General features: G+C 40.7%; 1 protein-coding gene across 1 annotated transcript in view; it reads right to left on the bottom strand.

Annotated features, from left to right (window-relative positions):
• MAOA (monoamine oxidase A) overlaps positions 1-13562 on the bottom strand; it is a 73322-nt gene that overhangs the window by 48274 nt on the left and 11486 nt on the right. The window contains exon 2 of the mRNA XM_059909936.1: positions 6007-6101. Within this exon, the coding sequence (XP_059765919.1) occupies positions 6007-6101 (95 nt within the window). The remainder of the gene's footprint in view (positions 1-6006; positions 6102-13562) is intronic.

Here is a 13562-nt window from a genome sequence, read left to right as displayed (position 1 = left end):
TTTCATGCTGTGGACCTGTTAGGTTTCCTGGTATCTTCCAACAATGCTGGAAAATCTTCAGCCATTATTTTTTCATACCATCATAACACTATCTTTCATGTCTTAGCTGCTCCTGCCATTGCCCCACATAACGTATTTTCCAATCTTTATCTCTGAACTGCATTATAGATAATTCCTTCTGATCTAGTTCACTCATTCACTTCAGCTGTGTCTAATACACTGTTTAATCTGTCTGAGTTTTTTCATTTTAATCAGTACATTTTCATTTCTAGAAATTATTTTTAAACTACTTGATCATTTTTTCTCAAGTTTCTTTTCCCTGTTGCTAATTTTAAGCATGTCTTTTCTTTAAAACATGCTACAGTAATTTTTTTTTCTGTGTATACTTCAACTATTGCAAAATCTTTCTGGATCATTTTTTCTATTTATTTTCCTCCAGTGCCTTGTTTCCTTGTACGCTGTCACTTTTGACTATGAGTTGCTGATTTTCCTTAGAACTTTTTCTGTGTAAGTTATTTGAGGCCTGGGTGGAAACGATTTGAGTCTATTTCTGCCAGCCACCTTGGCACTTTAAATGTTCTGTCCAAGGTTTTTCACACCATATAGGTAGTGTAAATTTAGATTGAAGCCATGGATGAAGGCAAGCTTTATTTTTCTCCCTTTTAGAATGGTAAGGTTTATTTCTCTTTCACTTTCATGTACAGAGTATAGCACACGGGATTCCAGTTTGGAGTATTTCCTATTAAGTTCCCTACCTTCAACAGGTTCTGGATTTTATTTCCTGTTCCTTGCCATACAGCCATCACAGTGGAATTGCAGAGTCTTCAGGGTTCAGTAGACATCCAAGGTGAAAGTCAAATTTTGAGCTCATTTAATCCCTAGGCTTCATGTTTTTACTTTGCTTTGGGGATTCGTTAGTTCATTCAACAACTATATCTTGAGTGCCTACAAGGTGCCAGGTACTGTTCAAGAAACTTCTGTTACATCAGTGAACAAAATAAAAATCCCTGCTCTCAAGGGGCTTTCATTTAGTAGGAAGAGACAGAAAATGAACCACAAACATAATAAATATCTTAGAAGTTGATAACGACAGTGAAAAAGGAAAAAAAAAACAACTAGAGAAGGACAAGGCAGATTGAAACTGCAGAGGAAAGAAGGAAAGATTTCAGCTTCAAATACAAGGGACATATAGGCCTCTGAGAAAAGGTGATATTTGCGTAAAAGGCTTGAAGGAGGTGTGGGAGTTATCCATGTGCATATTTGGGACAAGAGCATTCCTGGCAGAAGAAAGAGCCACTGCAAAGATTCTAAGGGAGAAATCTGCCTGGTGTGTTCAAAAAACACAGGCCAATGTGTCTGGAACAGAGTGAGCAAGGAAAAGAGAACTGGAGATGAGAGTAGAGAAGTTGCAGGGCGGGGGTGGGGGGGAAGGGGGCAGATCATGGTACGTGTCACAAGACATTGAAAGGACACTGGCTTTTACTCTGAGTGAGAAGGGCAGCCTTTAGAAGGTTTTGAGCACAGAAATGCCAAGATCTGACTTAGTTTTGAAAGGCTCATTCTGGCTGTCACACTTAGATTATAAGGGGCAAGGGTAAAAAGCAGGGAAATTACTTAACAGGCTATTGCAATAATCTGCCCTAGAGGTCATGGTGGCTCCCACAGGTGGGCACCACGGAAGCGGAGGGAAGGGTTGAATTCTGGGTATATTTTGAAGGCAGAGCCAAAAGAATTTCCTGACAGAATGAATGTGGGGTCTCACAGTGTTGAACATGACTCCCAGTTTTTTTGGGAGTTGCCATCCTCCTTTATGGGGAAGGCTGCTGGAACAGTGTTCTTTTTTTTTTTTTTTAATCAGTTTATTGGTTTTGTTTGTTTCTTTTTTTAAATATAAATTTATTTATTTATTTGTTTGTTTAGTTTTGGCTGTGTTGGGTCTTCGTTGCTGCACGCGGGCTTTCTCTAGTTGTGGAGAGTGGGGGCTACTCTTCGTTGTGGTGCGCAGGCTTCTCATTGTGGTGGCTTCTCTTGTTGCAGAACACGGGCTCTAGGCATGCAGGCTCAGTAGTTGTGGCTCACAAGCTCTACAGCGCAGGCTCAGTAGTTGTGGCACACAGGCATAGTTGCTCTGCGCGGCATGTGGGATCTTCCCGGGCCAGGGCTCAAACCCATGTTCCCTACATTGGCAGGCAGATTCTTAACCACTGCGCCACCAGGGAAGCCCCTGTTTCTTTTGTTTTATTTTGCTATTGAGTTGTATGAGTTCCTTATAATTTGTTATTAACCCCTTATCAGATAGATGGTTTCCAAATATTATCTACCATACTGGTTGGCTGCCTTTCATTTTGTTCGTGGTTTCTTGTGCTGGGGATAAGCTTTTAATTTTTATTTTATTTATTTATTTATTTATTTATTTAGGCCATGCCACATGACATGCGGGATCTTAGTTCCCCAACCAGGGATCGAACCCGTGCCCCCTGCAGTGGAAGTGCAGAGTCTTAACCACTGGACCACCAGGGAAGTCCCTAGAATAGTGTTCTTGATGAAGAAGAAAAGAAATTCAGTTTGGATGTGTGAAGTCTCAGATGTCTGTTCAACATCCAGGAGATCTGCAAACTTCCAACTTCAGGGCAGCACAGTATATTTTATTCAGCATTTTATTTTAAGAGGGAGAGTCAATCAGGCTTCCACTCTGCCATGATACCAGAAGTGATGTGTTCCTTTGACTTCTTTCATCTGTCCCTCATATAATCCTAACTTTCCCTTTTACTAACTATTGGTGTTGTGCTCCAAACCTTCTCTAGCCTCCAACATCCTTTTCAAGACAGGAAGCACAAAACTGAAGTCAGTATTCCAATAAAATTTAACAAAGACAGTAATAGAATTCTTGGAAGTTTCCAAAAAAGATGTCTTTAGAACACAGACACTATTTAAAGTAAATAATCCTAAGTGAAGTAGTAAAAAGCGTGAGGCATTTTACAGAATGCTTCTTTACAAAGTCGAAACATTTGAAAGGAGGTGCCCCAGATTCAGCATGAAGATACTGGAACTGTAATACCATATTCTGCTATGTTGCCCCTCAGACTTTAGGATCTTGCGTTTGATCTCATTATTCAGCCTTTGAAGAGGCCACAAACACGCAACTATATTAGGAAACAAATACACCAACCCTGTGGTAGCCCTGCAGGCATTTCAACTTAATTAATTTGGTCCTGAAGAATTATGGGGGAATCACACTAGGAAAAAATTGGGAAGTTCTGAACAAATAGAAGATCTATTTGAACAGTTGCCAAGTGACAATATCAAATTTGACATTTCGATATTTAAAGATCCAGAGTAATTTTTATGGCATCTCCTCCCCAAATCCTAATTGATTATGCTAGTAGAAGCAACTGTAACAATATTAAATTCAGTTTCTGATTAAATACCATTTCTGTCCCTGCTTTGTAAAGCACTCCCCGCTTTTTCCCTTCTATTTATTTGAAATCTTATAGATGTCAAGTCCTACTTTCTAAGCATTTCAGAGTTCCTCTCTCACATACCTAAAGGGAATTTTAATATGATGCCTAATACGCAATAGTTCCTGTATGGTGCTGACATATATAAATGATGTAGCATGAAAAAGCAGCCTGGGACAATAGCATAGATGGGGATAAGCATGTTGGAATTCTCATTTCCCTTGTACAAAGAGACTTGTTCTTAACTGAAAAATCCGCAACACGACAGATGCTCCTATTTAATAACCAAAAGGTTTTAGAGATAAGAAAAGTAGGGCAAAGGGACAACTTAATACCTATCTCCAACATAAAGGAATGTTTTTCAGAAAATGACAGGAGAATCATATCTAACAAGCTGGTACAGGCAGAATATGCAATCTTTCTTTTGCACTACAACGCATTGCCTTCCATTAGAACTTGAAGTTGGGGGGAGCTTCAAGTACATTTAGATTATATCTCACTGCCCAGATGAGAAAAGTGACATGTAAAGTGCTAAGAGTACTTACCCAAGGTATGACAGCATGTCGGGCCAGTACAGGGGCCAGAATCCCAGTCTCCTCACTCCCAGACCAATAGCCTCCCAGAGGACTACATCTGAGGAGGTACTCAAATTCTCCAAATGCAATTAATCTGGATTCACATTAATTTAAAGCAAGCGAGCATCCACCAAAGAGCAGCACTTCTGTAGCATCCCCTACGGATCTTATCAAAATGCAGAGTCAGATCCAGCAGGTCTGGGGCAGGGCCTGAGATTCTGCATTTCTATCAAGTTCCAGGGTGATTCCGAGGCTGCTGGCCCACAGGTTACTTTGAGTAGCAAGGCCGTAGGGTACTCTTAGAGCTGAGTAAGGTAAAAATAGGCTTATGATACATCCCTGTACATCTAAAAAGGCAGAAAGTGAATGACAGAAGGGGAGCTTGGCTTGGTGTGACTGAAACGGCTGGTACAATATCTTAGTTCAGATGTTGGTTGGCTATTTCATATCCATTTATATTCCCCCTTTCCCATGCCTGCTTCTATTATGCAGCCCGGAAATGTTAAAGACTTGCTTTCCCAGGTTCCCTAGCAGCTCAGGGTAGCTGTGTGTCCCAAACCTAGCCAATGAGACTAAAGCAAATGTCTGCTGGGGTCTTCTGGTAAAACAAAGGCTTTGTTGCAGATAAGACTGGGGCCGCCTCTTCACGCTCTTTCCTGCCTTGAATGAGGACTTGATGCTGACAGATGCTGCAGCCATCTGGTTACCATTAGGCAATAAGCCAACAGGAAAAGAATGGCTGAGCAGAAAGACAGAAAGAGCCTAAAGATTCGATGACAAAGCTGAACCCCTGCACCAGCCTGGACTACCTACCACCAGACTTCTTCTTATGTAAAATAACTGAATGTTTGTATTGCTTAACCCATTGTTATTATCACTGCATAAGCCATTCTGTTATAAATCTGACACATCTTCTAATTAGATAGATGCTTCCTCTCCTTCCAGTCACTTCAACAGTCTGGTTTTGTCCTTACTGCCAATCCCCAGCCTTTAACGCTCTGTTTCTGTGCTCTAGCAAAGGGGCTCATTAGTGACCTTCTAAATGCCAAACACAAGGGCCCCTACTCAGCCTTCATCCTGTGTCAAATGCCCCTGGCATCTGATTCCATTTATCATCCCTTCTCTTTCCTCTGCTGATTTTCATGGCACTGTCCTAATCTGGTCTTCCTCCCCAGCCTCCACTGCTTCTCTCTGGCTCCTCTGCCTCTGCACTCCCTTTAAATCTGCATGTTCCCCAAACTTCCATCTTTGTCCGTATTTCCTTTCTACCTTACATCCTTCCCTGTGTATCAGTTCCAGATTTCAACATCCTGCAACCATTTCTTCAAATAGTAGTAAACACCAGTTAGCATGCATTTTTCCAAAATGGTGATGTAAGCCCAAGCACAAAAAGGCAGTGATGTAGCAAAAACTGGGCTTCCTTCTCATGTCTAGCTGACCCCACCTGAGAAGCACACCTCTTAGGGAACAAGGACTAAGGAAAAAGCTACACAGAAATATGCTACATTTGCCTCTGCTTACTGTGGTCACACTTCTTTTAAGTTGTGTATTCTTGGATAAATAAATAAGGAACCTATACTGTGTGTGAATGTCTCTCTCTCTGTGTGTGTGTGTGTGTGTGTGTGTGTGGTGAATGTACAGTCACTTCAAGTCCAGCCAAACCGTAACCTCACCTGAGACGCTATCTACTCTATTTAGGTCTCTAGTATGGAAATGATGACGCTGTATTGAAGTTATTTGTTCACGTTTGTTTTCTTCACTAGAATGTAAGCTACTGAAGGTCAGAAGCTGTCACTCTTTGGTGGGTGCTTGTTGAAAAGAACAGATACTTATTTAATGCAGTAGTTTAGGGTTATGGAAGACCAATGGCTTAACTGCAGAAACTCTTGAGATTTCCTCCAGCTCTGTGACTTCCAGTGACCCCCATCTCTAGTTTGTGTGAGATTTTATATGTAAGTATTAAAATCATTTACCCTCACTGTGTATGTTCTTCCTCCAACTCTGTCCCGGGCTTCTAAAACCAAAACATTAACTTCATGTTCTGCTAAGAGTTTGGCGGCAGATAATCCTAAAAGGAAAAAAAGGAAAACAAAGTCAAGGAACATATTAATACCTACATGTGAAACATTCAACATTTAAACAGGTCTACATATAATATAAATGCATCAGACACAATTATCAGACACAAGGTATCAGACAGAATTCATTGACTGTGCTATCTAATAAATTCTGAGCACACTGTGATGAACTGAGCCACCAATTTTATAATCTAGCATATATTACATTATCTATCATAAGTTAATTTTATTATCTATCATAAGGTTGGCTGAAAAAATGTAATAATTTAAAAAATATATTTTGGGGGTTTTGGTGATAATCATATGTAAGGGAATTTGTTGAACCCCTAAATCAACCCTTATCACATCACTCTTCTAGAAATCCTGATTGTATAAACAGAAGTATGTTTTCCTGGAAATTCCCCCTGGCTTACACCAGCCCCCAGTATCTCTGTGCTTTTCTCAATTTAAAACCCCCCTATAATGACCTCCTATCATTTATACCTGGATTACATGCTTGCTAGATCATGTTTTCCCCGCTAGATTAAAAGTTACCAAAGGCAGGAACCATGTTTCATACTTTATTTATTGGCTCAAAGCTGAGTACAGGCTTTCACTCATCAACAAAAACCTTCATAAAAGATAGACTTTTAAACCCAGTATAGTAAGGGAATCCCCTGGCAGTCCAGTGGTTAGGACTTGGTTCTTTCACTGCCGTGGCCCTGGTTCAATCCCTGGTCAGGGAACTAAGATCCCGCAAGCCACACGGTACAGCCCCCAAAAAAGCAAAAAACAAACAAAAAAAAGTATAGTAATACCAGAAAAGTAGAGGAAAATGTTGTGGATTAACATTATATCAAGGGTGCATGCTATCAACATGACTTATCACTGATGTTAATCTTGTTCACCTGGCTGAGGTAATGTTGGCCAGGTTTCTCCACTGTAAAGTTATTCTTTGTTTCCCCTTCCATGCTATATACTCTTTGGAAGGAAGTCTATGTACAGCCTGCACTTAAGAAGTAGGGAGGTATGTCCTACTTCCTTGAGGGTGGAGTATTGACATAAATGATTTGAAATTCACCTGCACAGGAGATTTGCCTCTTCTCTCCCATTTATTTATTTACTTAACCACTGACTTATATCCCTATGGAGTCATACATAGTTGTTTTATACTTTGGGTTATAGTTCAATACTATGTTATTTATTTTGTTGCTCAAATTGTTTCAGCTTTGGTCACTGGGAGGCTCTTGTGTCCCTTTAACGTGCCTTCATCATTTTGTGTGTATGCGTGTGTTTGAGCACTTCCTTACTTTCTGGCATTAAGAGATGTTCCAGGCTCATCTTGTCTTTCTCTGCCCAGCCCTACAATCAGCTATTTCTTCAGTGAGCCTTGGTTCCTCTTATTGGAGACAGTATTAGAAATCAAGATCTGGGCTCTAGGTGTGCCCATCACTGCTGGGCTATCATTGCTTCTGGGACTGCTCAGCTCACAGAGTAAGGAAATAAATGTCTGTATACACATTTTTAAATCTATCAATACATTTTTGCACTTCAAATGCTATCTTATACCTAGTTATCTTTATCCTCCTATTACAAAAAATACGAAGCAGACTACACAGATAAACATACTTCAAGGAGAAAAAAAATGTTAGAATATTAGGGTGAAAGAGAAAGAAGAATGACACCAGGGATAAGATTAGTAAAGTGATACAAATGATACCTAAATATGTATACCAGTGGTTGAGGAGAGGAACTATTCTTAGTGATTTTAAAACTCAGTAACTTGACAGTTCTAATGGTATATATCCTAAATACAAAAAAGAGCTGCAAACATTTTGTTCAGTAATCATTTTGTGGGTGCTAGGATTAGAACTATTATTTTGAGGCCATTATGTATGTAATGCGGAATAAAGCAAATGAGTAATCAGGCTGCTGTCACTGAGATCCAGGGTTTTGGGCCTGGAGATCAGGAAATTTAGATGAAAGAACAATGAAATAAAGTGCAAATTTAGGGCAAGAAATGTACAAGATGGGTCTGGAACCTCAAGTCACCAGAAAGCAAGGAGGCTAACAGAGACCACGAGGAGTGTGACAAAAAGCCTCAGAAACCTACCTAGGTGAACTCCCACTGGCTAGAGATGGAACAATTTGAGTATCAAGTAAAAATAACAGGGGCTTCCCTGTTGGCACAGTGGTTAAGAATCCGCCTACCAATGCAGGGGACTCGGGTTTGAGCCCTGGTCCGGGAAGATCCCACATGCCGCCAAGCAACTAAGCCTGTGTGCCACAACTCCTGAGCCTGCACTCTAGAGCCCACGAGCCACAACTACTGAGCCCGCGTGCCACAGCTACTGAAGCCCATGTGCCTAGAGTCCGTGCTCCGCAGCAAGAGAAGCCACCGCAATGAGAAGCCCGTGCACCGCAACAAAGAGTAGCCCCCACTGGCTGCAACTAGAGAAAGCCCGCGCGCAGCAAGGAAGACCAAACGCAGCCAAAAATAAATAAATAAATAAATAAAAAATAACAAAGGCAATGGCTTAAATCCACTCATAATAATACTAAACAAACAAACAAAACCTCTCATTGGTCACCTTTGGAGAATGCTAAGGAACCAACTTATCATTAAAAAAACAAAAAAGAATTTGGCATTCATCCTACCCTCCTTATTTGCACCAAACCTTGAAGCAACCAAATAGCTAACAAAGGGAGGTTTCGCTGTATAAAAGTATGCTAGCTAATAAGTGAAGACAGGAATAATTAGAACATCAGCATTTTGCAACCCCTAATGAATTAATAGATCTGGTGCAATGATTGTCAACAGCTGCTAACATGACCAAAAAAAAAAAAAAAAGAGATAACCAGATGTTACCTGCCTCTTAATGGAAGCACATACCACCATGTATGAAGTAGTTAGAAAGGAGGAAGGAAGGAAGGAAGGGAGGGAGGGTGGGGAGAAAGGGAAGGAACAAACAAACTAAATTCTAATGTGATCCAGCCTCTAGATCTGATACTTAGGGGCCAGAAAAACATGTTAAATAATACCACTGGGATGCAATCAACAAAATCTAGATTATAGGAAATTATACAGGAGTACCCTGGGTTTTTCTGTTTGTTTGTTTTTTAAAAACAACTTGCCTCCTCCTGCTCTCTCTCCCCTTTATCCTTCACCAGCTTTTCCTACAATAAACCTCTTACATGGCTAGTTATGTCTTGATGTCTGCTCTCAGAGGAGCCAGACTGACAACAGTATTTTGTTCATACACAGAATGGTATGAAATATACGTAGCCAGAGTCAAGGGTGAGTTTGGGTCTGTAAGATCTAAAATGCAGGGAGGCTAAACCATAATATCCAGCGCTGCTGTCTGCTAACGTTTGTATGCATTTTTGACTCCTTCAAGTACAGTGTACCCTTACATTGCTGACATCCACCCAAGATTTAGGTGTGCAACGAATATTTGGAATTTGCTTACAAAGAAAGGCATCCCGTGACAGTTTAAATAAATGCAAACTAATGTCTGCAAACCTTGGTGCAATGTGTTTTCTGGGACAGAGCCAAAGGCTTATTCTGCTGACCATCATAAAAAAAAATGATGAAGGTGTGATGAAAAACATGTTTATGCATAAATCTTTGTTGTTATGTCTGACTATTTCTGTAGGATTAAGTCTTAGAACGGAGATTACTAGGTCAAAAGATATGAATAATTTTTAGGCTCAAAGCACCACTCTATATATAAAAGCAGAGAAACTCAAGATGCAAAAAGTTGAATTTCTTCCCAGTTCCCCTTACTCAATCTAACCATAAACCAATCAGATAGATAAAAACACCCTTGGGTTTGCTAGAATTACTCGAGTAGCTCCTCTTCTAAAGAGAAGCAGAGGTGGCTCTGAATTCCAGCAGCAGTGGGACCTGCAGCTGTCCAGCCCCCGGAGGCAGCCTGGCAGTTGGTTTAGCACTTTACATCCTACAGATCAATTTCAGGTGTCTTTCCTGTTGCCTCTCACAACCATTCTTCAGAACAGATTTCATTACCCCATATTCCAGATAAGGATACCAAGTGCCTGATATGCCCACAACAAAGTCTCCTGAAAAGTGAACATTTTTACTTCTTACACCCTCGCTTATAAGGCTGCAGCCTTAATAAAATTGAATCTAATGTGTAATTCTAAACAAGTTTGGTGAGTGGGGTTCAGTGCCAACAGTAAATCAACACTACTCCAGAGGCTAAAGGAGGGGAGGGAAGCAGGGCTAGCTGAGCCAGGACAAATGAGCACACCAGTGACAAAGGTCATTTCACACTTTGGCATTTAAGGATATAAACAAAATTAAAAAGGTGGGTGGACCTAGAGTCTGTCATACAGAGTGAAGTAAGTCAGAAAGAGAAAAACAAATACTGTATGCTAACACATATATATGGAATCTAAAAAAAAAAAAAAGGTTCTGAAGAACCTAGGGGCAGGACAGGAATAAAGACACAGACCTACTAGAGAATGGACTTGAGGACACGGGGAGGGGGAAGGGTAAGCTGGGACAAAGTGAGAGAGTGGCATGGACATATATACACTACCAAATGTAAAATAGATAGCTAGTGGGAAGCAGCCGCATAGCACAGGGAGATCAGCTCGGTGCTTTGTGACCACCTAGAGGGGTGGGAGAGGGAGGGTGGGAGGGAGACGCAAGAGTGAGGGGATATGGGGATATATGTATATGTATAACTGATTCACTTTGTTATACAGCACAAACTAACACACCATTGTAAAGCAATTATACTCCAATAAAGATGTTGAAAAAAAAATTCCCAAAATAGGGGCTTCCCTGGTGGCGCAGTGGTTGAGAATCTGCCTGTCAATGCAGGGGACACGGGTTCGAGCCCTGGTCTGGGAAGATCCCACATGTCGCGGAGCAACTAGGCCCATGAGCCACAATTACTGAGCCTGCGCGTCTGGAGCCTGTGCTCCGCAACAAGAGAGGCCGCGATAGTGAGAGGCCCGCGCACCGCGATGAAGAGTGGCCCCCGCTTGCCGCAACTAGAGTAAGTCCTTGCACGGAAACGAAGACCCAACACAGCCAAAAATAAATAAATAAATAAATAAATAAATAATTCCCATTAAAAAAAAATTTCCCAAAATAACAAACAAACAAAAAAAGCTGAAAAAAATGGTTGTCTCTGCATTACAGGAAAATGATTGGCCCTATCTTGGCAAGGAAAGTTTAAGCTCTTAGTTTGAGAAATAAGGAACATGTTTAAAACATTTAAAAGGGATTCCAGAAAAATGGTTTCCAAATGGTCTTGGAATTTGAAGGGGGAAGGTTTAAGTCATTTAGAAAAATATTTTTTCTAAGATGCTGAATAAATTGGGGGGGGCTAATGTTTCAGTTTGCATGTTTATTGTGAAGAAGACTGATAAGGAACTTCCATGATAACTTAAAGCTAGAAAATACAGAATATGGAAATACAATCAAGATGCCATTAGAGAAAGTTATTTTTGAATAATAACTAATAACTAATTTTGAATAAATAACTCAGTAAGTCATAAATAAAGCACAGGCAAACACTTGCAGTCCAGAATGGCTTTTTCTAATATATCGACTGTGGCTGTCTGTTGATTCGAAAGGAAAAAAAAAAACTAAGATAATGTCTGCTTACATCTTGAAGCAGGCATCTTGAATTATATTCCTCAATTCTTTTTTGTTATTATTCTGTGTATCACTATGCATTCTACCCTCCCCTCACTACAAAATTCAGTAATCACTTATAGAAAAAAAATCGTATGTCAACTCCACAGATTAGTTTAAGGGCTTTTGACATAAATTTCAAAATAAATAAATAAAAGCCTGTCTTTTTTTTTTTTTTGGTAAATGGGATAAAATTGTTAGAAAAGAAAAGGTTTTTAAGTCTGAAGGTAAGTCACCAAATACAATGTAGCTACTAAAAAACAGATTTTATAATCAAATATTTTTTTACTTTCAAATCAAATATTTGTTATGAAAAGAGAAAATCTCATATTAAACCTATTTCATCTTGTTCCAAAGAAATATAGGTTAGCCAAAGCTGAGAGCATTGTGCATTATAGCTCTTCCTGTCATTCATTTTCTATCATTTAATGGCCACATAGAATCTAGGACAATAGATGAAGCCTGCTTCCCACCCACCTCTCTTGGCACCCCTCCCCACCTCCAAGACAGGGAAAGGGTTTAGCACAGGTAAGTGGTTGACAACCATCCCTGGCCTCAGGGGATCGAGGGGACTCCCGATTTGCAGCATTTGGCTGATTCAAAATCACCAGTGTGATTACTACCAATGTGATATCATTGACCGCAAAACTGGGAAGAGAAGCGTTCAGTCAGGATCAGTCCTTTCATGACAGTAGAAGCTGGCTCCAACACACACTGTCAGACCTATAGACTCCTGGCCTCAGGTCAGAGAGGGGAAGGGTAAACAAGTCTGGGAGAGAGTCTATTAGATCAGCAAGTGTATGAGATTCATTGGTGTCCTAGACTCTCAAGTGTCCTAGTGTCTAGCCTGTGAATCTCCCATGGGTGTGTTTGAAGGAAGAGGTCTAAGCGGGCACTGGCAAAATATCCCTGCACCTGCACCAAGAGCTCTTCCTCTCCCAAATCATGGCAAACTGAGCCCATTAGGAGGAAAAGAGCCCCGAATTCCCAAATGTCCTGTGGTTTTCTGTGACAGTAGAGAGCCTGGAGAAGCTAAATGCACAGAGTTTGTTAAAGCCCTATTATGTATATAAGGATCTGATCACTTTCAAAATGCAAAAACCTGAAAAAGGGAAAATAGCAGATTATGGCACAAGAGAAACTTCAATCACTTTGCAATTAAGTATTTTGAATAGGGATGATGAGTTTAAAACAATATGGGCTTCCCTGGTGGCGCAGTGGTTAAGAATCCGCCTGTCAGTGCAGGGGACACGGGTTCAAGCCCTGGTCTGGGAAGATCCCACATGCCGCGGAGCCACTAATCCTGTGCGCCACAACTACTGAGCCTGCACTCGAGATCCTGCGAGCCACAACTACTGAAGCCCGTGCCTAGAGCCTGTGCTCTGCAACAAGAGAAGCCACCAGAATGAGAAGCCCGCACACCGCAACAAAGAGTAGCCCCCGCTCTCTGCAACTAGAGAAAGCCCACACCCAGCAACAAAGACCCAATGCAGCCAAAAATAAATAAATAAAATAAATAAATTTATTAAAAAAAAACAACAATATAATTCCTCTTCTGGTTTCTCTCTCTTCAGCCATTTGGGTTTTAGAGAAACCAACATAAAATAGGTTAATGGATTTATTAGAGAGGCTTAAAAAAAAAAAAACCAAGCCTGCTAAAAGCACACCTCATATGAGAGTTCAGGCAATTGTTAATCCTGGTTATTAGATCAGGAGAGCCTGGGTGAGATGATGTATCCAGCCAGCAGTGCTGTTGCCATGGCAACCTCAAACCAAGCTCCAGCTTCTTAAAGCCACT

The sequence above is a fragment of the Balaenoptera ricei genome, chromosome X (assembly GCF_028023285.1).
Source record: "Balaenoptera ricei isolate mBalRic1 chromosome X, mBalRic1.hap2, whole genome shotgun sequence".
Lineage (NCBI taxonomy): Eukaryota > Metazoa > Chordata > Mammalia > Artiodactyla > Balaenopteridae > Balaenoptera > Balaenoptera ricei.
The sequence above is the reverse complement of the archived record's forward strand: the minus strand, read 5'-3'. Positions and strand labels throughout refer to the sequence as shown.